A 25,915-nucleotide genomic window follows, 5' to 3' on the forward strand; every position below is an offset into this window, starting at 1 on the left:
TATACATATATAAAAGTTATTTATTAACTAGTGCTCTACTTCGCTCGGGCATGCGTCTTTCGTGGCGCCTCTCGCCTTAGGCAATAAAAAATCTTAGTGTCTTAAGGGCGCCTAGCGTTTTTAATTATATTAGTATTTTGGTATCTTTGTGCCATCTTATGAAATAATGAAATAGGGTAATGTAAGAATATACATTTTAGAGACCATATACATTGTGTAAATCTTTTATTGTTTATTTTACAGAAGGTACTTATGGAGGCCTTGCAGCTTATGAGGATATTTCCAGTGTTTGGCTTGGGAAGCATGTGAATCCATTTTCAGAAAGGGCTCCCTCTGAATTGGGTTGTTCAGGATGGCCTTATAATGGACGTCAGCCGGCTTATGAAGAAAATGTTGCACCACAGTATGACAATTTTGGGTCTTCGTGTTTGCTCACAAATGCATCTAGTTCTGAAATACCATATACATATTTCCCAGAATCAATTTCTGTAGGGATTCCTGTCTGGTCAAGCAATTCAAAGTCTTTAGACAATGAATTTGTTGTGCAGCATGATTCATGCTTAGTGACTCCTATAGGTTTCTATTCATCTACAACTAACTCCACACAGACACTAAATACCCAGTTATCCCCAAGAACAAATTCACCTGCTGATAAAAGCACATCAACATATGAATCTTCTTGGTTTCATCATGAGGACATGGACACTGCCAGCAAAAATTTACCTGCCAAGGCAAGAGACCCTAGCATGCGGATAACTATTGAAAGTAAAGAAGGCTACTGGAATAGGGGAAGAGTGAATAGCCATGCAGACAAATATAAGAGTTCTTATTCATTGAAGAATGGCTCACCTTCAGCTGGTGAGCTGGGTACTGGAAACTTAAATGGACCCTTTTAGAATCAATGAGCTGAGTCCCTCTAAATCTTCGAACTCTGAAAGTAACCCTTGTACCTCCAATATATTCATGCAAGTTCCTTCAGAAACAGTGGATCAAGATAACCTTGCTGAAGACTCACCATGTTGGAAAGGAGTTGCAGCTCCTAAACATACACCACCTAGCATGAAGTCGATTAGTTTTCCAAATGTGGTGATGGAATCAAAAAGTTGCTGCAATTTGGATCAAGTGCAAACACATTTACCTTTTGCCTGTAGTTGTCCAGCAACACTTGATGAAGATGGAAGAAGGGTATATGACGCAAATGGTCAAGATTCTTCTTTTCTGAGGGAGCCCATTGCTATTGGTCTACCAAAAGCCCAGGAAAAATTTGTTCTTATGAATAGAAGGTCAGATGATGCAGAGAATCAGAACAGAACAAGGATTCCGAATTCGGAGAGCTTTAAAGAACAGATCAGGGAAACAAGCAAGGCTTGTGAAAGAGATTCTCAATTCAAGGATGATGGACAACTTTGTCTAGAAGCAGGTGTTCTTGCCATTAATCGTGCTCCAATTGAGGATGAAACCATCAAGTTAGAGGGTTGTGTTAATACTGCAGTTCAAGATCACTTATCTGATCCGCATTTTTATGCTAAAGAGACATTCATGAATTTGCCTGGTGAGGTCAAGCCGCTGGGTTCATGTTCTGTTTCTGAGAAATGTTCACAAGCAGGAGGTGTGCAACTAGTCATCAAGGCGATGCATAATTTATCACAAGTGCTTTTATCTACTAATTTTCCCGGCGGCAATGACTTGAGGGAAAATGACTTTGAGGTCCTCCAGGGATTAATCAACAATCTTGAAGCATTCTCCAGGAACAAAGGAAAGGTAAACAATCTGAAGTTTGCAAATTATTTTAGATGCAATAGAGTGGCATTGACTTAGTACTGTACGATATGTGATCTTTTGTTGATTTGGTTAATCCCACGTGCAAATTCCCAATTTTTTCTGAGTTCTTTTATGCGACTTTTTTTCTGCTCTGGCGGTAAGTTGATGCATATGAATTTCAGAATCAGGGCGAGTATAGGTTCTCCATATATAATTTAGGAGTTATTACCAGAATCACCATTATTTTGTTTTCACTTATGCATACAGCGTATGGTATTCCTTTTTGAATGATTTTAGGCCAGTCATTTTACTCGGTCATTCTCCCTGTTGTTGAATCTTGCAAGCTTGTCAGGCTCCTTTCTTTACTAGAATAAATCTTGTAGATAACCATTACCTGACTCTTGTTAATGTTTCTTCAAGTAGAGGGTCAAGTGTTACTAGAGAAGATCAGTTAAAGAATGAAATTTATCTAAAATAGATTAGGAGTGGTACTTATTGGTGACAAGTCTGACCAGTCAAGAGAGAATCATTTAATATAGTATGGACATGTCTTGAGACGATTAGTAGATGCCTTCATAAGAATGGTGGAAACTCTTGAGGTAGAGGGTCATAATAGAGGTAGAGGTAGATTTAAAAAGTGTTTAGTAAAAACTTTATATAATGATATGTTTGTTTTTGGTTTATCTAATCCTTTGGCTTTTGATAAAACAACATGGGAGGGAAAGATTCATGTAGTCCAAATAGTTGGGATTAACAGCGGTTATTGTTGTTGTTGTTAATGCTCCTTCAATACTTGTTTGATTTTCCCTCTTACTTGAACTCCTTCTTGTCTTTGATCCAAAGTCTGACATGGTTTGGGCCAAGTGTCAGTTTATTATGTTATAGACTTATAGTATTAATTGGAATTACTCCTTGGCCATTTCTTATTTTAATAGGCCTGTATTTTTCAAACATATGGTTTATTAATGAGTTTTTCAGGTGTTTAAGAGTTGATCTTGCTACCCATAACATAGTTTCTTGTGGTTGCTTGTGGTGGTATAGGTCCTTTACGTATGAACTTTGCGAAGGTTTTGGCTTAAAGAGAATCCTAAATTTTGTATTTCCTTTTACTTACTTTTCGATGGATGTATTGCAATACCCTCTCTCTCCTTTTGTTTGGTGCACTGAACTTTTCTCTTTCTTGGGCTCAAGGCTGCTGGACTTCCGATTGCAATGGTTGATGCTGGGATCCCTTCTGATGGAAGTAGCATGCATGCCCTAAAAATGGAGATGCAGTCTGTCAATCCTATTCTAAACAATGATAAGTCTGTTGATTGTGCTGCTCGTAGAAGTGGCAAGAATTTAATGAACCAAGACAAAGTCATCAGCCAGGTATGAATCACTAGTCATTACTTGTTTCAGAAAAAAAAAAATTCCAGTTTGAGATACCAATTTACAATCTTAATCTATTTGTAGGCCTTTGAAACGGGTATTGGACAAACCTCCATCTCACCTTAAAAGTAGTCCTCCCTGGTTACTGTACAAGAATCTCTGGATTGAAGCAGAAGCCGCATTATGCTCAATGAAAAGTGACCTTCAAGCAGCACGAATGGAGATCGAGCTGAACAATCGAAAGCATCAGACACAAGGTGAGGTTTTGTTTTACTGAAGTTAGTTTCTTTCTGAAGCCTTAATGCGGGTATGCATTGCAGCAAACACTCATGATCAATTGGAGTCTCTGTTGGTTCCATCACAAATAATGAAACCAGTGATGCTTATGTCTATGAATGACACGGCGCCACCCACAGGAGATGATCATGATGATGCAGTAAAAAGCAAATGTGGCGAATCTCATCAGTCTGTTATTCGCAACACGAACAAAGGAGATAATGTTGATGCCTCTGTAATGGCTAGATTAAGCATTCTGAAAAGTCGGATGGAGAAAACCAATTCTTCTTGCTCCGAACAGCAAGGAACTAAAGAAACCATGAGTTGTCCACATTCGAGCAACACCGGCCATAATGCCGGTTTGGAGAGCCTACAAGCCAAGCTCAATGCTTTCAATGTCTTTGCCGACGGACCAAGAAATGAGATGATGAAGGAAATCTCGGGGCCAACACCGCTCGCTATGAATACAACCATTGCATCTCTAACAACTTCTGATCGTCCCGTTGTTCGAATTTCCATGCTGAAGGCAAAGGAAAAACAGCAAATCTCTGGCTCGAATCATTATTCGCAGCCCGGTTCATGGAACAATAACCAAACTGAGTTACTGAATTTAAAGGGACCGGAAGGAATTACTGAGAGAAGGCCTATTGTTTAACTTTGCACACTGAACTTCAGATTGGTGCTTTCAGGATACAAGAGTTAGATATTTTGGCTGTTGTAATTTATTATGTAAATAAGAAGAGAAATTTAACATTCATGAAACTTATATATATATATTGATTTCTATCACAAACATGGTATTAGGACGTTCATTTTTTTTTATTTTAAATTAACTATATATTGAATTAAATAAATTTCAGTAGGATCAATAAACACCTTGTGACCTTAATGCATCTCACCTATTTTTGTTTGTTATATGAGATTGTCTTGTTATTTTAATTCCTTGTTTTTCAACTATATTTTTAATGAAGGAAAAGCTTGATGATAATAGATTAAGTTAGCACTTGTATTATGTACTTAAATAGGTCATCATGTAACCAACTTAAACTCTCATTTTCTATATATATATATATATATATATATATTAGTGGTCATGTTTTTGAAATATAAGATAGATCAATATGGCAAGCATGAGTCATGACATAATATTTTCATTAAAAAATTTCATCTATTTGTGAAGAGATAGCAACTTATAACCTACACTCTGGACATTTTTAAAACCATCTTCTCATTAGAGAAAATCATTCTTATCAAGATATATAGCTCAATCACCATCAAAACTGTGAACCAATAAATAAAAGAAGAAAAAAATATCTTTATAAAACAAATTAATTGGTAATAATTTGTCGCTTTAGAAAGTCTCTCTCCGAAAAATGAACACACAAAAGGTTACGTGTAAAATTAGGAATTGGAGTACTCTTTTCTTTAAAAATAAATAAATAAATATATATATATATATATGTATGTATATATATACCAAGAAACACTTGATTGAAATTATTAGTCTAGCATGATTTTTTTTTTCAAGTATATATATATACACGTAAGTATGATTTATATAGTGCACAATCATAAACTTTTTTATGGGTGCACAATAATGGGGAGTAGCATCTTGTGAAGCAAAGGCCTCCAAATGTCATAATCTTAAGTTGAGAATATTTGAATCTTTATTAAGTCATTGAGACAAAGATTAGATGCAGCAATACTAAACTAACTCAAGTCTCAACCCTTTCCCTGCCGCTCTCTTCCTCCAACCTATACAAACCCGAAACACTTAAAAACAAAACATAAAACATACTTTTATATATATATATATATATATATATATATATAAGGTCACATAATCTATGATAATTACAACAAATTTTCATTTCAATATTACTTTTTATAAATAATAGTACAGTGAAAAATGAGATGCATAGATTTTACTGTTTCCTCCATCTCTCCACACATATTTCTTCCTATTTCATCTCTATCTCTATTTTTTTTTTAAAACTTGAAAATATTCCATAAACGTCCCTCATTTACATATCCTTTATAATAAATATCTTTCATTATATATATATGTATATATTATATATAAACGTCCCTCATTTACATATCCTTTATAATAAATATCTTCCATTATATATATATGTATATATATTATAATATGGACAAACCATTTCACAATCTCACAACCTTGCACAAGTTAATCTTATAAAAATAATATCTTATCATGATAAATATATATTTTAAATTATTTTTATTAAATAATAAACTATATAATAAAAAAAATATTATCATAATAAATAAGATAAATTTCAGAGTTTAAAAATCAAATTTTTAGAGTATATATATAGTTCTAAAAAAAGAAAAATCAAATTAAAACTTAAATCAATCCACACAAACAAACAAACAAACAAAAACAAATATTCAAACTTAAACCTCTAAAAACCCCTAGGCCGGCAAACTCTATCTCCACACGCTTTGTTATCTCCGTTCCTTTCTCCATCCCCTCCATAAAACCCTAAACCCTCTTCCTAACCTTAACCCTAACCCTAATTCTAAACTCACCCCTAATGACCCACTCTCCTCCTTTTTCTCATCCTTCTCCCATCTCTTCCCATCATCTCCTCAACAGCAACAGAAACAGCAATAGCAACAACTTTATCACATCCTCCAAAAAACATCTCGTCTTGTCTCCTCACCGCCGGCGTTCTCAACTTCACAACCCCATCATTATCTCCAACAACCTTCTCTCATCTCCTCCACTTCTCAATCCAAAACCTTCGCTTTTTTTCTACCCTTCTTCCCAAACCTTCCATCATCATCCTTCCTTCCTCTCTCGCTGACCTCATCTCCTCCATCCTCTGCTCCACCCATTCTCACCTCTCCATCCGTCTCCGCAGTGGTGGTCACAGCTATGAAGGTCTCTCCTACCTCTCCTCCCTCCCTTTCTCCCTCATTGACCTTATCAATCTCAACCATTTCCACTTCCACCCTTCCTCCCTCTCCCTCTGGGTCCAAACCGGATCCACTCTCGGTCAAACCTATCACTTCATCTCCACCCTTAATCTCTCCCTCGCCTTCTCCGCCGGCTCTTGCCCTACCGTTGGCATCGGCGGCCACATCTCCGGCGGTGGCTTCGGTCTCTTATCTCGCAAGTTTGGTCTAGCCGCTGACAACGTCATTGACGCTATCCTCGTTGACTTTTCTGGTCGTGTTCTTGACCGGAAGTCAATGGGTGAAGACGTATTTTGGGCTATTCGTGGCGGCGGTGGCGGCACGTGGGGTGCTGTCTTTGCATGGCGTCTTCAACTTCTCCCTTGTTCCTACTACTGTTACTGGGTTTATTGTGAACCGACCCGGTTCGGTTCGGTTTGTTTCCGGTTTGGTTTATAAGTGGCAACGGGTTGGTCCGAGTTTGCCTGATGAGTTTTATCTTTCGGTTTTTATTGGGGCTGGTTTGCCGCAAATGGTGAACCGAACCGTTGGTTTGTCTGTTACTTTTAACGGGTTTTTTTCTCGGGCCGAGGTCTGAAGCTTTGGAGATTTTGAACCGGTGGTTTCCGGAACTGGGTTTGACTGAACCGGATTGTAAGGAGATGAGTTGGATCGAGTCGGTGGTTTTTTTCTCCGGTTTAGGACCGAACCGGACGGTCGAGGATCTCAAGGACCGGGTCCTGCACGACCGGAAATTCTTCAAAGCGAAATCGGATTACGTGAGGGAACCGATCTCGAGACAGGATTGGATGGCGGTGATTGAATGGCTGGTGGTGGAGCCCAAAGCTCATTTGATACTGGACCCGTACGGTGGGGCGATGAGTAGGATTAACGGCGGGGATTTACCGTTCCCGCATCGGGATGGGAACTTGTATGGGATTCAGTATCTGATTGAATGGACGGCTGAGGATGAAGGAAAGGGTCAAGAGTACATCGAATGGTTAAGAGAATTTTACGAGTTTACAAGGGGGTTAGTGTCAAAAGGGCCAAGAGCTGCATATGTGAATTATTTAGATTTAGATTTAGGTGTTAATTATTGGGATTTGAATGGGGATAATGCAAGGGTTTATGGAGAGAAATATTATTTAGGGAATTATGATAGGTTGGTTAAGGCTAAGACAGCTATTGATCCTAATAATGTGTTTAATAATCCACAGAGTGTGCCACCTCTGCGTTTGAGTTCTAGTGTAAGTTCAGAGAATGGGCAGAGTGCTGGATGATTGGGGTACAATTTTTTTGTTGTATTTCTTAAAGGTATTATTAAATCAAAATCTTTGGATATTTATCATGTCATGTTCATCCAGAAAGAGAAATTTTGATGTGAGAGTTTAATTAATTAATTAGCTTTTTAAATTCAACACACCTTAAAAATTTCACATTTGATGATTGTGTTCATGGATGGTGGATTTTAATAATATGAACTTACACAATTACATATTTCTGATGATGCAATATATACTAAGCAACAAAAGTAAAGACTAAATAAAGATTACAACTCTTTTCAAAACCACACACCAAATACAAAATACAAACTTGAGATGAGGGATTCATTCAGATTGTCACACAATTGTCTGTGCCTCACCAAGTTCTTGTGTTTGTTTCACAGGAGGACATTGAGCTTCATTGCTCTTGCCCCAGAGTAAGAAGTAGAGTCCTACAATCACAAGGCCAGACCCCAAAACACTGCACCAAAAAAAACAAGAGAAAATCACAATACATTCATGACCAAACTTGGTAGCAACACTGCAAGTGTTCTTTCATGTCCTATGAAAAACTATTAGAGGGTTGGTTACCACCTTCCAAGGTAGAGGGGTCCATGTAGGACACAGAAGTCGACACCGGCAACAATGATTTGTATCAATGGACTGAATGCGGTTGTGAAAAACAGGTCCTCTTTTCTGCACACACCATGACATTGCCAAGAACCCGAATCCTGATCCTATAAGCCCCTGCATGAAGTTAAAACATAAATATAGATGAGGAAATTTCCCGAAGAATATATAAATTGAATGAAGGTTGCTTACCGCAAACAAAACGACAAAGATCTCGTATTTATTTGTTAGAGCCCAAATAGAAAAGTGGCGTTCAGTGACTATGCTTAGTGTGGCAGCTTGAAGGAAGCTGATGAAGAAGATGATGGCGGTGCATGAATAGAGGGCCGGATACTTGTGGCCAAGCCTTGTTTGTACTACAAACCAGGAGGACCAGCTGATGCTGCCAGCTATCAAGGCCATTGAGCCAAGCATCCATTTCTCAGAACTGTGCTCATGAATGGTGGTGGGTTGATGGTGGTGAACTGGGACCGGGATATGAGATGTTTTGTTCAATGTTGTGCCTTTGTAGAATGTCATCAGCATTGCACCAGTGACGCACATGAAAGTGCCAAGCATCTTGGCTATCCCTGTCTTGCTCTTCAAATTCAGAGTCTCCAACCTGATTAAGAAATTAAAATAAAGGGTAGGTACATATATATAGTGTTGTCCCTGTCATGGATATCCTACACTAGCTCAATAGACCTTCCATATTTGGGTAGTCCAATGTAAGGTGAATGTTCAATAGGGGAAGATGGGGAGAAAGGAAATGGAGACAACAAAGATTAGTGGGTGTGTTGTGAACATATTCCATGAAAGCAAGTGTGGGGCAAGCGGGTCTGATATATTTTTTTTTTCTATATAGATTCCATTCCCTCTCATCCTAATCATGCTTTATAAATGCCTACATTCTCCACTCTCAATGAAGATCCTCCATTTCACAAGGCAAACTAAGTTGAGCACTACTAGTCAAAATGCAAACATTGAAACCTCTGTTTGCCTTTTCACTTCATCAGTTCCATTGTCACCAATCTCTTCATTTTCCTATAAATATTCGAGAGAGAGAAAGAGAGACCGACCTGAAACCTACGGCAATCAGAAATGTGAGAGCAGGAGTTGTGTTGAGGAAGGCACAAGCAAAGGTTGCAGATGTATATTCCATTCCAAGAAAAAACAAATACTGAGTTAAGGAGGCCCTGCACAGAAGAATTGTTTTTTAGAGCAGACTAAAATTGATGAATGAAGTTGCAACAGAGAGAAGGTTCACAGTCATACATATTACATACCCAAACAAGGCACTAAAGAATAGATAAACAAAAATCTGAGTCGTCATCTTAGGTCTTGATTTCCTGGACCATAGTGCAAAATCATCAGCAGTTGATATGCATAACTAAGGAAAGAAAAAAAACCAAACACATAAAAACATCATACCTCTCACTGAAATAGGCTATGGGAGTAAGCACCAAAGTGGCAATCAACTGCCTGAAAGTGATAAGAACCAACTTGTTCATGCCTTCATCTATCACCTTCTTGATCATGGTGTTCATAGCTGCAAAAGCAACAACTACAAGTGACATTAGGATAGCAGGTTTCCACTCTCCCCATGACCCCATCTCCGTTCTCACTTTCTCTGGTTATACTGCACTTCACCTCAACCTCTGGTAGCAAGGAGGGGTATATAGAGGCTTTGGAAAAGCAAGGACCACATTCCCTGGGGTCAAATCAGTGCTTTCCTGAAAACTTTGGCAATTTCTAATCACCTGGGTATTGTTCTTCAATATCCCTCTTTAAGAATTATATGATAGAACAAAAATATTACCGGCCATCAAAGGGGTTACTTGGCATCATATCTTGCTTAGAGGAATCCCACGTTTTCATTACCCGGGGACCTGCTTCGATTGAAGCTTTGCATCTTCCTAATGGGAAGGAAGGTGAGATAAGGATTGCCTATTCTTTCTGTTCTTAGTATCTTCAGAAGTATCTTATACTCTCCACAGACACAGACATGCTGCTATGCAATATCTGATAGACTACTGATAATGTGAGTTGTTATGTGTTCTCTATGCCTACAGAAATACAAGCTAGAAACCTACTCATGTGTCCAGTGGGATTTAGTATTTAGTGTGTGCACATCCATGGTGCCATAGTGCTAGACACAGGTCAACCCCACCCCACTCGAGGGTCCCAGTTGGGTGGGCTCAGCTGAAAATTCACGAACCCAAGACAGAAAAATATAAATTCAGCCCAGCTCAGCCCGGACAAGCCCCTGCGCTCCGTTGGAGACTGTTCATCTAAAACAGGGAAAGCCAATTTAGACTTTTGACTGCAAATCAGAGGTGAATGAATAGTATCATAAGATCTGTCATTAGATTATGCTACCTGTACTTAGTCCAAAGAATGAAATAATCAGGAATTGTGTAAAGGTGCACCACTTATGATAGAAAAACATCAGCAGCAATATGAAAGACCAAACCTATCACTTCCAATAAAGTAATCTGATAAAGCAAGCAGCAAAGTTCTATTAGGCATAAAGCACACAGCAGTAATCCACTGTTCACAAAAGGAATGCTTGCTTTCATCCTTAGATAAAGCCATATAAACACATGGTTAAATCCTATGGCCTCTTATCTCCTAAGCAAAAAGACATTGACACTTGCACAGAATAGAATGAGCAAACAACGCACTGAAAAATAAGGTAACAGGAGAGAAAGCAACATCCACTAAAAAGACGTCGGATGATAATTAACCTGCAATAGCTAACCTGAAATTATACAACAGTTATCTAATACATGATTGCATTAAAACCGCGTTTGAATGGTTGGAATCACCCTGAAAGTAAGAGACACGGCCACAATTGTATGGTTGGTTTCAACTAATCCTTAAGGTAGGGCATCCTTTTGCCTGCTCAAAATGCAAAAGGCAAGAGGCAATTCAATAGCCATTCTTCATATGAAGTGCATGTTAGCACCAGGAGAGAATTAGATTCTCAAAGGCATCAATGGAGCCATATCTAAATAACATAACATAAAGACAGCAAAAAGATAGAATTTCCAAGTGGAGAAGATGCCAAGATTTTCCAAGCAAACTGTAGGTTTGACAGGACTATCAGAGCATCCAAAAGCATAGAGTATAAATGGTTTCAATATAATAAAAGAAAGGTAATAATGCATGCATGCAAATAAACTAATGATCTTTCTCCATAAAGCTCTAAAAGACAATGCTCCTTGTCCGCAATTTTGTCAACAAAGTTAAGTTAGAAAGGCCTAACACCATTAAATTTATCATATTCACTTGACTAGAACTATTAAAGAAATTTTAACAGTAATGCTCTATGTCATGTTATTCTGAATGTAGTTTTGCATATTGCACTTTGAAGCTTTAGCATATAAAGAAAGGACATGTACTCACGTAATGGAAGAGAATATAAAATAATCTATAATAATATTTCTCAGAAGATACTTTTACAGGCACAAAAATGTTCAACACCAGTGACAAAACTGATCAAGAAACTACCAGCAACAATATATAAATTATAACAACACATCTACCTGAAATGAGGCAGATCATAGATGCTATCGGTTGGCCAGGAACATATGAAACTCATGCAGCAAAATGTGAAAAGTGTGAGGCTGCAAGCGTGGCTAAGATCATATAGTTATTCAATCAAAACCAGGAGACATGAAAAGAGACCATGAAAGAGCATACACAATAAATCATCACCTCAGATGATATGGCTCCATGACTCCATCATAGCTGGCAATTCACATTGCATTGGGATAGTTGAGTTCTGCATTCACTTTCATTCAGGATCACAACCAGTAGGAAAAACTGTAACAAAATAAACTCCAATACTGCATAAACAACTTTCTTCCTACTTACGATATTATCACTGAGAACTTTAAAAACCATAAATAAACAATAATGATGGTATGATGAAAGTACAGAAAGCAAAAGAATAAATGCTAAACACAAGTTTTCTAGTTAAACTACTAGCTGTGTAAGGTCGATTGATATACAGATGATAATTCTTGTACTAACGTTTCTTCCTGCTTACGATATTATGCTAAATTTGGCCTTTTCCAAGGTTTCCTATTTGTTGTACCTGTGAAAAAATTTAAAAAATAGAGCATTCAGAGATGAACAAAATTAATTCTCTAAAAAGTTCCCACCTTAACAATTAATCACAGTCCCATCACAGCCTAAAATAGATCCTCAAGAAATAGACCTCTATATCTTGTTTGACCAAATAAATAGAAGCACGATTGAAATTCTGACTCCGCTATTCTAAAATCTCTTACGGACCCACAGATTCCCACCAAATATATCAATAAACCACTTTACAATTACAAGCTTCTCCTATCTTCCACTATATTCTCTAAAGTCCAACCATAAACTACTCTAATGTTGCTCATACATCCATTCCAATTCCTTATTCCTTCCAAACAGGTACATTTCCCCCTTTTAAAGTAGATTATTTGCCATAGTCCTCTTACTATTTTAGTTGGCCAATTAAAAGAATTCCTTTTTAGCTTAATTGGCTTAATTTAGCCTAAGCCTTTTAACTCTCCCCTATCTGTCATTCTTATTAAAAATTAGGCCTCTGAGTACCTTCTAATGGCACTTTTACTAGATATCCACAAATGGTGAAAACCTTTTAGCAAATATATATTTCCCACAGCTCTCCACCAATATATGTGTTCATTTTGATAATTATATCATTTTAGTAAATGAACTTGGATCACTTTATTCTAGATTCTAGAAGCATATGTCCTTTACACAATAAACGGCATTTTATAGATATTACACCTTTAACTTGATGGTTGTAGTCTTCGGAATAACAACTGACATCATTATTTCATTTTGATATTAAAGAGATTTGGAGAGTTAAAGACATATCCCTTAATTAAATAATAATAATGCCCGGGCTCTTTTTTTAACACCCATATCCTTATAAATGCATCTAATGCCAGCAATTTGAAGATTACTCACCTAATATTGCCTAACAAGTCTTATAATTTATCCAGCCACTTCTAGCTGCCATGCAAGGTTCCATTTTTCTAAACAATGTGAGAATTACATTATTTGCCAGCATAGAATTTAAACTAGCAAGTCCTATGCATTAATAAATGTATCTGTACATAAAAAAATAAAAAATAAAATCTCTGTTAAATATCTTTGCATTATTTCATCCAAGTTATAAGAAATAAATAAATTTAAATCATATATGTTGATCATGTTAAGCCATCTCTTTCCTAAATGCAGGTTTAGCCACAAGAAAGAAAAAGACAGTATGTAAGACAATTCCCTTCCTCACATCAATGATCAATAAAAATTTTCTGTTCAATGAAATTCTCATGTGCTCTTCTAGCAACTTGCAAAATGCAAAAGTCTACTCTCATGTTCATCACATCTGTACTTACCCGCATGATAACAGCATAGTCCTCCAAACTATTTGTTTATTAACCATATATGCCCATCAAAATGACAAAGCATGACAAGTTTACATACGACAAATAAGAATGAACAAAAAGTCTACAATATGCTATTCCACAACACAGCCCTCCATAGCATCAATATAAGCGACTAAAACAATCAATTATCAAATAGCACTTGTTGCCAATTAGAATAGGAACTTAGCAGGGCTAGAATATATCCATGTGACACATCACACCAAAGGAACATGCATTTATACCCCAACAGTAATTGCCAAACCTTGAAGGATTTCACAATTTTGTCAAAATGACAAAAGAAAGCTTTTCATTAAGAATATCTAAAACCATAAAGTTCAGAGTTAAAGAACCAATATGAATGTATGCCAGACTCAATAGTTCAACAAAACATGCATCAACTATATAATGTAAAAGGCAACATCTCCACAGCAACTTATCTTGAACATTAAAGGGAGTTCAATTAACAAAAACTAAAAGATACAACTGAAGACAGTTGCATATCTGAAAAGAAAATCTCAACCAAACACCTACTACTAATCTCTAGCAGCATGCTAATGGAAGAGGGCACACATAGTTTACTGTTCCTCAGCAATTGTACCCTTCTCACTGACATAAATACCATCCAAAAACTTCCGGATATCCTTGTTCTTCACATGGCATTTCTGTTAGCACACGATAGGAACAGCATTAGAACCATGACATCTCAAACTGACTTATGCATAATTAAGGAAAAATGTTATGACAAACCAAGTTTGAAATAAACAAAAATATTGACCTGATTGATTAGTGCAGCAGACCGTGAGACAAGCTCCACATCATTTCCGTCAAGGACGAGCTCATCCTTGACTTTCTCGGAACGAGAGATAGACACACCTTCTAGCATATCCACTTTGCGGACCTATACACAAAAGGTAGAACTAAGAACTACAAATCTGCCATAAAAATATTGGAAGCACAGACTTTCAATGAATTTTAACATAAAATTAATAATTCAGAGAGAAAGCTATCGCACGTAAATGCACAGGATAAACTAATGAAGGGCTGTTTTAATTTTTTAAATAGTAAATAGAGATGACAACAAGAAGCATCAAGGGTTCCATGTGTTATACAGCTGTACAATGTGCATGATGCGTTTTGGGAGGCAACAATCAGGAGATGGGCAACTTAGGCACATCAAGTACAAGATCGCATCGACAGGGTTAAAAAAAAACACTCTTTTGAAATGATTTAGTTACCAAACTACACAAACAGCTTTGTTTCTGCATGAATTTAACATCCACATATATTTACAACGATTTCACCAACAAACTTAGCAGATAATAACATACAGGACACATCAAATGAAAGCAGAAAATTGGGATCAAAATTTACAAGAAAATAAAGCTAAAAAAATCGATTAACAAAGGAAAGGGCACTGTAACAGGAATATTTTAAAATTTTAAGACTTGAGAATGAAATTATCATAGTTACATATCTTATCTTAGAGAATCTAAGTGAGAAATCCGCAATGCATCTACAGAAAAACGCACAAAAATTTTAAAAATATATATAATTTTATGTTGCAGAGTGAAATCAAGTCACTAGATCACAGCAAAGCTTGGCAATCAGATACACCAATCAGGAGATAAATCGGTATACAAGCATCACGGGCAAGAACATGGTAAAAGGAAGTACCCTCTTCTCTCCGAGGAAGTTGCGGATCTCAATGGAAGAGCTGTTGTTGGTGATGCTGGAGTTAATGGGAAAGTGGGCATAAACGAAGCGCATCTTGTATCGATATCCCTTGGTAACGCCAGTGATGAGGTTCTGGACATGGCTGAGGGCGGTGCGGATGGCGGCCATGGTCTTGCGGGATCCAAACCAGGCATCAACCTTGAGCTTGCGGCCACCATCGATGAGCTCGAAGTCGAGGTTGAGGTGCTTGAAATTGCGTGTCAGCTTGCCTCTGGGGCCTTCAACAACTATCATCTTGGCCTTCACCAGTACCTTCACCCCCTCCGGGATGTCCATCGTCTGCGAAGAGAGTATCGTCTTCATCTCTCCCTCTCGCGAATGAAGATCGAGGTCGGAGAAGAAGAAGAAGAAGAGAAACCCTCGCCACCACCATGGCTTCTCTGTATATCAAGCTTCAGATGAATTAGGGTTTTGTGATTTGCTTTGAGATCTGAACTCTGATGTGATCTTAGCCGTCAACACTTTGTTAGGTATTGAAAGTAATTATAAATTCCTATAAGGGTGTTTATGTACACAAATTAAAATAAATATTAAGGAAAATCAAACCACCAAAAAGCTTAAAAAAATCTTTGATTTTAAGATCCGAGTGTTGATGTGATCTAGACCGTCCACGTGTTCTGGATATAAACGTAATTTTAAAGTTCTTACAGGGGTATCAAGGTCCAAAATCCTTTTTTATTTTAACAGCGGGTGGCTTGGCGGTGAAGAATACAGAGAAGCTTTATAAGCGAGGTTTTGCGAGCTAGTGGTTATCTTTGTTCTCAAGCTCGAGCATTCCCGGAGAACAATGGCGATGCTTCGCGCTGCTTCGAGATCGATCCAGCTCTCTCTCCGCTCCTCCCTCGCCCTCAATGAATCTCTTGCCTCTTCGCCCGCACCCCTTCCGCTTCTCTTCGCCCGCCACTTTAGTGGCAGCCGCTCCCGCAGCGGCCGCTCCCGTGATGACTTCCCTCCTTATCAGGTGAGAAATCCTTGAAACCCTAGATTTATTATCGTTTTTTTTCATTGTTTTTGGTGCTGATTTGGTTTCCGAGAGACGTTGTTGCTAGGTTTGAGCCGGCGACATTGCCGATGAACTGGGGGAGTCCGAATCGTGCCGGAGAAGAAGGCGTTTGTGGTGGAGAGGTTTGGAAAGTACCTCAAGACCCTTGACTCTGGCATCCACCTTCTCGTTCCGTTGGTTGACCGGATTGCGTATGTCCACTCTCTCAAGGAAGAGGCCATCCCGATTCCTGACCAGTCTGCGATCACCAAGGACAATGTCAGCATCCACATCGATGGAGTCCTCTATGTGAAGGTCTTATGCTTCTGTGTTTGTTTTCATCTTCTTTAGTGTTTTTGTTGTTATTTGTTTTGTCAATCAATGCGATAATTTTCTTGAATTTGGTGGTGGTTGTAGATTGTTGATCCTATCCTCGCATCATATGGGGTTGAGAACCCTATATATGCAGTGATCCAATTGGCACAGACCACAATGAGGAGTGAACTGGGGAAAATCACGCTGGACAAGACTTTTGAGGAAAGGGACACGCTCAACGAGAACATTGTGGTGAGACTTTTAACTATAATATCATTTGAAGTTTTTTCTAGTATTGTTTTATTTGATGGTATGTGTATTTGACTTAGTAATTGCAGGTCAGGGGTTTTCTTATAAGTTTATTTCTATATGATGGTTCTCCATTTGATGAACTGAGAATTTCTGTAACTTGTGTTTCTGGTCTATTTTCTGAATTGAGAATGCTAATTAGATGCAGCAAAACCATTTGCAATGATAGAAAAGGTTAAGTGTTAGGAGCCTGTGTTGTTGTATTGTGTGCAGATAATGACAATAGGGTATGATCTACCAATCTGGTCTAGTTCACTTTTCAATAACCTAATGATTTGGTTTTTGGTTGGATCCTTGGTAAACATAAATTAGAGCTGAGGGAATCCTCATGGGGGAGGTTTAGAATTAGTTGTCAGATAATGATTCTTATCACATTGATTTATATTGATCAGTGTTGTTAAGGCGCGCCTAGGCCCCTAGAAGCAGCGCTAAACCTCCTTAGTGCCTCCAAGGGTCTAAGGCAAGGCGCTTTTTAGTCAGGTGAGGCTTTTTTGCGTTTTTTTGGCGTCTTTTTTTGAAGCCCAAGGCACAAAAAGACGTGCCTGATTGAAAAAATGTTAGTTTTCTATTGTTTAAAAGAGCCACAATTTACTAGACATTAGTATTTGAAAAGTCTATAAGTCTATTAAAAGAATAGAATCTAATAACTAAGCAATAAATATTTCACTATTTTATACAAATCCTCATGGATGGCTATGATTCTGAACAAGGAAAAGAAGATAAAAACATGAATTTAGAGTTTGACATTAATGATGATGATTATTAGCTCCTTATGATTTTAGGAATAGAATTTTAACTTTAAGATAAGACAAGTTTGTTAATATTAAAGTTTAAGGCTTTGAGATTTCTATTTGTCTATGACTCTATCATATACCGTATATATATATATATATATATATATTCTTTATGTGTGTGCCTTACTTCGATCAGGCGCTCGATTTTTTTATGCCTTGCGCCTCGGGTGATAGAAGGGTCCTAGCGCCTCGAGTGTGCCTTGTGCCTTTAACAACATTGATATTGATGTGACTCAATCAATCGACAGTTATTGATAATTATCTTTTTTTATCTTGGTTTTTGTTAATAGGAAATATGCTCTTATAGCAACATATATTATGTGATTTTTAATCATTGAGAATGGTTTGGGAATGGCTATCTGCATTATAACATATTTACGCCAACTTATTCAGTTGGATAAGCATAACAAAAACTGGTAGCTAGGTTATGTGTGTGTGTTTGCTAGTAAGATGAGTTTTATGAGCTTGAGTTCAAGTGTGTTCATTTGGAGGTAGGATGACTTTTGGAAACAGAGTTCATATGCTTTGTTGGTTGTATTGGTGTAGATTTTGGGAATGACTGCATGTCTGGTTTTTTTTTATTATTTGTTTAGGGCTTCTTACATGTATATTTTCTAAAAACCTGAAATTTCATGTGGACTATCAGAAACTTTCTTTCAATTTGTACACCTAAATATTGAAATTCTTAGATATTTATACCCTGAAGTCCAATTAACTGCCTATTATAATTTAATAATGATAGATTAAAATAGGTGAAATATCTCTTAGAGCCTTTATATATACATCTATAAACATTTAACTGTTTTATATAACTATATAGGTTATATATTTACCTTTTGCATGAGGTTCTATTGATATTTTGAGTTATAATCATGTATAAAAGCAAATTTTTACATAAACAGATACTATATTTATCAATATGATTACTATATTTAATTATTTATGCACCTAAACAGATACTTGAGAGAATCTAAATTTCAATTATTAAGTAGGGTAAAAATAACTTGGTAATCTAGCGCAATAATCCATCCTTACCTCCCAAAGGGGTATGTATGTATAATCTTGAATTTCAGGGCCATATATATACAAGGAGTCATTTTTTGTTGGTATGTTTATAATTTTGGGTGTTTACATGGATATATGTTTTAAACCCTTTTTATCTAAAACCCTAAAACAAGTTTAAAAGAAAATAAAAAAATCTTGATCCAAGCTAGATTGAGTAAATGTTTGTCTGATCCTTGCATATACATCCCTAGAGCAAATGGATATACACTATTGATGTAACTTCACTTGTCCCTGTGGACTTGTGTGATCAACTCTAGATGTGTGATCTTGACTTACTCCAACATTTGGCGTAAACCAAGCTGCATGAGCTTTGGGTTCAGATGCAATTCGAGTTGCGAGTAAGAATGATTTAATTGCAACCAAAATTGCGCAAGCGGTGAGTGTAAGTTGAGTTGCAACTAAACTGCCACATCCTCCTTACCTCCCAAAGGGGTATGTATGTATAATCTTGAATTTCAGGGCCATATATATACAAGGAGTCATTTTTTGTTGGTATGTTTATAATTTTGGGTGTTTACATGGATATATGTTTTAAACCCTTTTTATCTAAAACCCTAAAACAAGTTTAAAAGAAAATAAAAAATCTTGATCCAAGCTAGATTGAGTAAATGTTTGTCTGATCCTTGCATATACATCCCTAGAGCAAATGGATATACACTATTGATGTAACTTCACTTGTCCCTGTGGACTTGTGTGATCAACTCTAGATGTGTGATCTTGACTTACTCCAACATTTGGCGTAAACCAAGCTGCATGAGCTTTGGGTTCAGATGCAATTCGAGTTGCAAGTAAGAATGATTTAATTGCAACCAAATTGCACAAGCGGTGAGTGTAAGTTGAGTTGCAACTAAACTGGCACATCCTCGTTGAGGAAGATGTTTCTTAGCCTGCAAATGTTTGCGGCATCATTGGATCTAAGAGATCTCCACCAAATCACTTGGGGGATTTTGTTATTTAGTTCTTTTATATGGGGGCATGTAGATATGGAAAATTTATTATGTAATCCTTTTGCTAAAGGAGCACATTGAGTGTTCACTTGTAGTGAACTTCAAATTTAAAGGGCAATGATGCTGTGATCATGGCTAGGAGAGAATTATACAAGGAGAGGTGGGAGCACAGGGTAGTGTTCCTGTAGGAATGTATTTGCTGAAAGGCGTCAACTGACCACCATGCACTCTCAGAAACATGTTTGGTTGAATGTTTTTTGACTTGTCTTGTGTGAGTAAAATATATAATTTCATGTGGTCTGAACTTTGTTGCTAAGAAACAGTGTTGGCATGTGGTGCAACTCACATAAATTCTATGCCTGTGGCTTATTAACATTATGATTACCAGTAACCCCTTTTACCTTGTGGGCAATAGCTTGGTTGGATATCCTGGATATGTCTGTCTAGCCAACTGCTTAATGTGTATGGATAGACAGTATATGGTATCGAGGTAAATGGAAATGTGAGTTGAAACATTGACTCCCTCTTGCCTGCTTTAAATGTCACTTTTACTTTGGAGGAATGGTATGCTCTTTCTGTGTTCTCTCACTCACTGGAAATATAATGTGACATACTTTATGTGACCACATTCAGCTTGCTTTCCCAATCTCTTCTTAATTGTTTTGCTTCTTTAGTTCTCTTATTGACTTCATGATGGGGCAATTTTTTTTCAAATAGATGCTCTCCTTTATTTGCTGTGTGCTTTACCTGCGATTGTTGTGGAAGGTCATTAGGATAATGATGATGAGGTTCTTATTCCTTCCTATCTCCTCTGAGGTTATACAAGAAATCTTGTTCTGGGATTTGTGGTTGCTGTTTATATTTCTCATGCTACTTACAACCACTTACCCAAAAGAGTAAATTAGGTTTCTGTGTGCCCTTTTTTTTTTTTATTTTAACATGCGTCTTTTTGAATAATTACGTTTTTGGTCTCAGTCATGGGAGGGGTTGGTTCATGCTAGCTGCTATTTTGCTGTAGCATAATTTTTAGGTCATGTTTGGTTCCAGGATGGACCTGACTTAGTGTTTGTTTCCTAATATAAGTTGCCAAACAACTAAGTGGGATATAAACAAATCCTTCAGAATATGATACAGAAGGCAATGCATTCAAGTAGGGCCATGGTTATCCACATTCCGCTTATCCTTTCAGCACCATTTAATCTAAGTAGGATCCAAACAAGGCCATACCGAATAACCAACAACATGACTGACCAACTTTGTCATGTCTACCACTCCTATGCTATCGTGCCCCATCCTACCCTTAGTTATTTATGATTTTCATATGTGAATGAAGATATTCAAGTTTTAATGGTTTGTGCAGTTATGAATGTTTTAGAGGAATAACCATGTTATTACACTGTGGTCATTCATTGTGGTGATTTCATTTTCCAAACAGAAAGCAATCAATGAGGCTGCTTCGGATTGGGGTTTGCAATGTCTGCGATATGAAATAAGTATGCTCATTTACCAGTGGTGTTTTCTCCTTGAGATATGCTAGCTTCTCCAAAAGATGAATAAATCTCATCTTTCATGGTGTATCCTACAGGGGATATATCTCCTCCACCTGGAGTTAAAGCAGCTATGGAGATGCAAGCTGAGGCTGAAAGAAGGAGACGTGCACAAGTGCTTGAATCTGAAGGTGATTTTTGTCAATTGATTAGACTGGTTATTCTGATTCCTCCCTATACTCTTATGTGTTAGTGTTCTTTTATCCTCAGATGATATTTTAATGTGACATCAAAATTATTAGGACATGCATGTTTACTTTTATGCGGAAGATTATTTTGTATATCAGTATGGTAGGTGATTTAACTCTTGATCTCTAAATCTCAACAGGAGAAAGACAATCAAATATTAACATAGCTGATGGGAAGAAGAACTCTGTGATATTGGCATCAGAAGCTGCAATGATGGATCAAATGAACAGGGCCAAAGGTACTGTCCTTTTTTTTTCTTTTCCTTAATTGGCCTCCCTCCCTTTTAGAGTTTGCTGGTGTTCTGTTCTGTTCATTGTTATCTGATTGCTGTAGATTAATTTTCTAATATTCTAATGTAGGTGAAATGCAACCTTCGCTATGTTTTGCGATTCTTAGAGTTGCTTTTTATTTTCTTCCATGCTAGAATATAGTCATGAGCTTGTGATGATACTTTTGATTTATTGAGATTACAAGGTTGGCCCACAATAAAGCAACCTACCTGTAAGAGGGCTATTCATCAGTGCATTTTGTTTTGCAATGAGAGAGACCAGTGGTGCTTTTAAAAGGCTAGTCTTATTTAAAAGAAATTCTTGAGCGGAGGGATCATTTAATATCAGGGTTTGGAATCGATACAAGTTTCAATGCCAGACTATCCTTGGCCCATCTAGATATTAGTCAGGATTTTGGAAGCTATCAGCCTTGTTTATCTGTACTGGTCTTTCCTAGATGATAATTTATCTGCTTCATAAACTTCCAATATTTGACTTTTTCTTCCTGGTAAAGTATTGAGAAATCCCAAGTATTTCTAATTAAGACTAATGTTCTATATGGTGGTAAACATAATTTGACTTGCAGCTGCACTAATTGGACATATCAAACTATTCCATGCCTCTATGGTTTTTATTAACTCTTGAGGTATGCATTGATTGTCACTGTTACACATCTCTAGGACTAAAGTAGAGAACCAGAGGCTTATTTTTGGAAACTAACGGTGCATCATACAGTTGCTCATAAGGCACCCTCCCCTCATCAGGGGCATGACAATGTACCTCATAGAGTTCTGTACTCATTTAAAATATCTGGCCAACACTTTTGTTATTCACTTATGGCATTTTGCATTCAAAGATTTAGATATGGTTGTATATTCTTGGTTACGATGAGCATGTTTCCTTACAACAGAATTTAAGGTAAGTTTCTCTGCTATGAAGGTTGGTTCAGCAAATTTGTGCAAGTGCAATTTTGGGTGAGACATGGTCCTTCAACAAATTGTTATTTTGCATCTGGAAACAGCATGGCATTCTATTTGTTGCAGTTTCATAACCAGAGCTCTTGTGTGTTAGTTGTGTGAGTTGCTTATCATGTCTTTGTGTCGAAAAGTTTAATCTTCTTATGGTTGGCTTATCAGAAATTTCACCTTGTTGTTTTTTTTTTTTTCTGTGGCATCAAGGATGTGAGGGTTATGATTGTGATCATCACTGATATCTGAAAATATTACTTTCATGAGTTATGAATACAGGTGCTCATTTGTGTGGTCATTAAAACATAGGACTAGTTGTGACTTTAATATTATGTAAAATTAGTGTGTGTTTCCCCCTTCTGCAGAAGATTTTGTTTGCCCTGGCACATAGTTCTGTACAGGAAATATGTGAATTCCTTCCAAAAAAACTAAACTCATCCAATATGAAAAGTCATATGAATCCAACTATTCTTGTAGATTTGTTTATATTTTCTAAAACACTATTTGTGTTTGTGCCTACCAGGAGAAGCTGAGGCAATCCTTGCTAGATCAAGAGCGACTGCAGACGGACTTAGGCTATTATCTGCGGCCATGCAAGAGAGCAGAGGTGCTGAGGTTTGTAACGACTCCCTTGTCATTTCTTTTGATAGCAATCACATAACCATTTCATGCAGTCTTGTCTTTGTTAGCTTCATAAGTTTGAACAATGAGGATTACATATGTTATTATGTCAACCTATAATTAGATTCAATTAATATGCAATTTTTTCCCCTCAATTTGGCAGGCAGCTAGTTTAAGAGTGGCCGAACAGTATATTCAAGCGTTTGGTAACATTGCCAAAGAGGTAAACTACTACGCACTGATCAGATTAGTTTAGTACTTAAGTCCTCACATTTTAGTTAAAAGCCCCCTTTTAATTCCTTTCACAGGGAACGACGCTGCTTCTCCCTAGTGCACCCTCAGATCCGTCGTCCATGATCGCTCAGGCTCTGGCCATCTACCAAAAGCTCAACCTCAGCCGCCCCCACCCTTCAGGCAACTCTTCTAAAGCCCCCGGAGACGACAGCTCTAATCACCTCTTGCATTCTGGTGAAGTAACCGATACTACTGCATCCGTATCGACCAGCCCTACTCAAACAACAGTGTTCTCTCTTCAGAGCCCTCCCAAGAAGCAGTGAGAGTGATATCATTTATGAGTAGGGTTTAGAGTTCTAAAACAAGGTAGTGCATTCACCACCCTCCAGAAAAAGAAGGGTTGGAAAAGGAAAGAAATTTTGTTGGTTTTCCATCATTCATATGGGTAGGTCAAAACACTCATAAACCATGACTTCATTTCATTTACTTGATACAGTAACATTCTCAAAACTGTTAATCTATCCATAATAACAATCCATGTATGTGCATGAACCTGCTTGAGTGGTGTCCCACCATTCACTCCAGGCCTTCAAAAACTGTTCTAAAATAACTGTTTACCAGAACAGGTCCAGGTCTATAGCTCCAAAACTTCAAAACGTCCACCACTCACTCATTTTGCCTAAAATTAGGTACCAGAACCCTTATTTAAGGTCAGAGGAGACAAGCCATGGAGTTGTCTTTTTCATCACCATCATCAACCTTTGTTTCTAATCTAAAGAGATTCATCCCACCCTCATCCTCCTCGCCACCCAGTCAGGTTAACCATGGGAGGCTGTGTCAGCAGACCCAAGGACCTGAATGCTGAAAACCCTGACTTGGTGCCTGCTGAGATGCCTACCACCTCTGAGCCCACTGTGAACCCGGTTGAACCTGAGCCTAAGTCCGAGCCCGAAACCACCGAGGTATTTATATATGAGTAATGATATTCTTATAAATTAACTCGTCTGGTTATTGTGAAGTTGGTATCATTGATTCATCGCAGCTTCAAAAAATTCATATATATATATATATATTAATTATTATTTTTTTATACACATTAAGAATGGCAAGGTCACAAATAAAATAATAGATGAATGCCAAAAGGAACATAAATATATTTGTACCATTGAATTGAAACAGAGTCCGGTGGAAGCCAAGGAAGAGGCTGAGGTGGAGAATGAGAAGGAAAAGGAGGTGGAGGAGGAGGAGGTTAATGGAGAAGAGTTGGTAGTTGAATCTAATAACAAAGTTGAGGGTGAAGAAGATCTTGTTAATCTTCAAGAAACTGAGACGCAAACTGACAATGTTCAAGAGCCAACAAATACAACAACAACAACAACAACAGATGTTGTGGCCTCAGAAGAAGAAGAAGAAGTGAAGCCTGAATCCAAATCAACTGAAGAGAATAAACCAGAAGAACAAAATTAACATAGTTTTCTATACATATCTGCATGTAATTGTGTGTGTGTGTGTGTGTTTGCTCTGCATGAATGTTGTTGTACTATTGAGACAGTGAAGAAGGGGAATGAAATTATGTCCTGCATGTGCACTTGAAGTTCTATCATTTTATAATTAATGATTTTCAACTTTTATTATCAGTATTATTTTATATATTAGATCAAACGCATTTAAACTATAACACTACTTTCCAAAACAAGTCTTATAAGTAAACAGCTGGGTTTTTTTCTCTTTTTTTTTTAACATACAAACAAATAAAAATACAATAAAATATTTATCCACAGGAACACTTGTTAAAAAGACAAGAGCCAGACAGAAAGAAAGATCTTAAATGAAAAAGAAATTAAAAAAAAAAAGAAAAGAAAGAAAGATGTGGCAAAGAGTGCTGTCCATGTGGTTGTGTCCCCCAATGCTCACAATCTATCCCTGCAAATTATTAAGCTGTTCACATGCTCTTCAGTCCTCTCTTTAACCCCTGCTTTTTATTTATTTATTTATTCATTTATTTATTTGATAAAAAAAGAAATAAATTTGTAACTTTCTAGTTTCTATAATAAAAACAATTGGTATAGTTTAGTTTTAAAAAATCTAATGAATATTTATTATACAAATAAATAAATATAATTAATTTTTTCAATTATTAATAATATATTTATTTTTAAAAAAAGATTTAAATTTTGTAAAACACTCTAATAATAATAGATTATATATCTATTTTTAATATTATGTAAATCATTTTAAATTTATTGAAAACATAATTTGAATTAAAAACACTTTTTTTCAACTAATT

At 37.0% G+C, this 25,915-nt stretch overlaps 6 protein-coding genes across 6 annotated transcripts; 4 read left to right on the forward strand and 2 right to left on the reverse strand.

Moving 5' to 3' along the window:
- The first annotated feature begins 747 nt into the window (after positions 1-747).
- On the forward strand, positions 748-4,165 carry LOC120272157. Its single transcript, XM_039278918.1, has 4 exons — positions 748-1,761; positions 2,953-3,132; positions 3,217-3,389; positions 3,453-4,165. Exons 1-3 carry the CDS (start codon positions 883-885, stop codon positions 3,256-3,258), a joined length of 1,101 nt encoding a protein of 366 aa, XP_039134852.1. The 5' UTR covers positions 748-882; the 3' UTR covers positions 3,259-3,389; positions 3,453-4,165.
- Positions 4,166-5,979: 1,814 nt separating this feature from the next.
- LOC120272196 (reticuline oxidase-like) lies at positions 5,980-7,674 on the forward strand (the record flags this gene model as incomplete). The annotated part of the gene is given in 3 exon segments (XM_039278959.1): positions 5,980-6,711; positions 6,713-6,904; positions 6,906-7,674. Coding segments are annotated over 3 exon segments (1,632 nt in total), but the record flags the coding sequence as incomplete, so codon positions are not given.
- Positions 7,675-7,764: 90 nt separating this feature from the next.
- LOC120272075 (WAT1-related protein At3g30340-like) lies at positions 7,765-13,836 on the reverse strand. Its single transcript, XM_039278815.1, is given in 9 exon segments — positions 7,765-8,076; positions 8,190-8,275; positions 8,277-8,342; positions 8,418-8,826; positions 9,284-9,400; positions 9,491-9,553; positions 9,636-9,753; positions 11,753-11,833; positions 11,925-13,836. Coding segments are annotated over 8 exon segments (1,002 nt in total). The 5' UTR covers positions 11,772-11,833; positions 11,925-13,836; the 3' UTR covers positions 7,765-7,952.
- A 196-nt stretch (positions 13,837-14,032) lies between these two features.
- LOC120272076 (60S ribosomal protein L9-like) lies at positions 14,033-15,759 on the reverse strand. The gene is made up of 3 exons (XM_039278816.1): positions 15,329-15,759; positions 14,430-14,552; positions 14,033-14,316 (listed from the first exon to the last, which is right to left on the reverse strand). Exons 1-3 carry the CDS (start codon positions 15,689-15,691, stop codon positions 14,230-14,232), a joined length of 573 nt encoding a protein of 190 aa, XP_039134750.1. The 5' UTR covers positions 15,692-15,759; the 3' UTR covers positions 14,033-14,229.
- A 416-nt stretch (positions 15,760-16,175) lies between these two features.
- On the forward strand, positions 16,176-24,113 carry LOC120272197 (stomatin-like protein 2, mitochondrial). The gene is given in 10 exon segments (XM_039278960.1): positions 16,176-16,349; positions 16,445-16,468; positions 16,470-16,685; positions 16,788-16,937; positions 21,236-21,293; positions 21,386-21,478; positions 21,676-21,774; positions 23,297-23,388; positions 23,558-23,617; positions 23,703-24,113. Coding segments are annotated over 10 exon segments (1,215 nt in total). The 3' UTR covers positions 23,952-24,113.
- Positions 24,114-24,239: 126 nt separating this feature from the next.
- LOC120272618 (RNA polymerase II degradation factor 1-like) lies at positions 24,240-25,221 on the forward strand. The gene is made up of 2 exons (XM_039279485.1): positions 24,240-24,590; positions 24,808-25,221. The coding sequence occupies exons 1-2, from the start codon at positions 24,453-24,455 to the stop codon at positions 25,093-25,095; spliced, it is 426 nt and encodes a 141-aa protein (XP_039135419.1). The 5' UTR covers positions 24,240-24,452; the 3' UTR covers positions 25,096-25,221.
- Positions 25,222-25,915: the final 694 nt, after the last annotated feature.

The sequence above is a fragment of the Dioscorea cayenensis genome, chromosome 11, assembly GCF_009730915.1.
Source record: "Dioscorea cayenensis subsp. rotundata cultivar TDr96_F1 chromosome 11, TDr96_F1_v2_PseudoChromosome.rev07_lg8_w22 25.fasta, whole genome shotgun sequence".
NCBI lineage: Eukaryota > Viridiplantae > Streptophyta > Magnoliopsida > Dioscoreales > Dioscoreaceae > Dioscorea > Dioscorea cayenensis.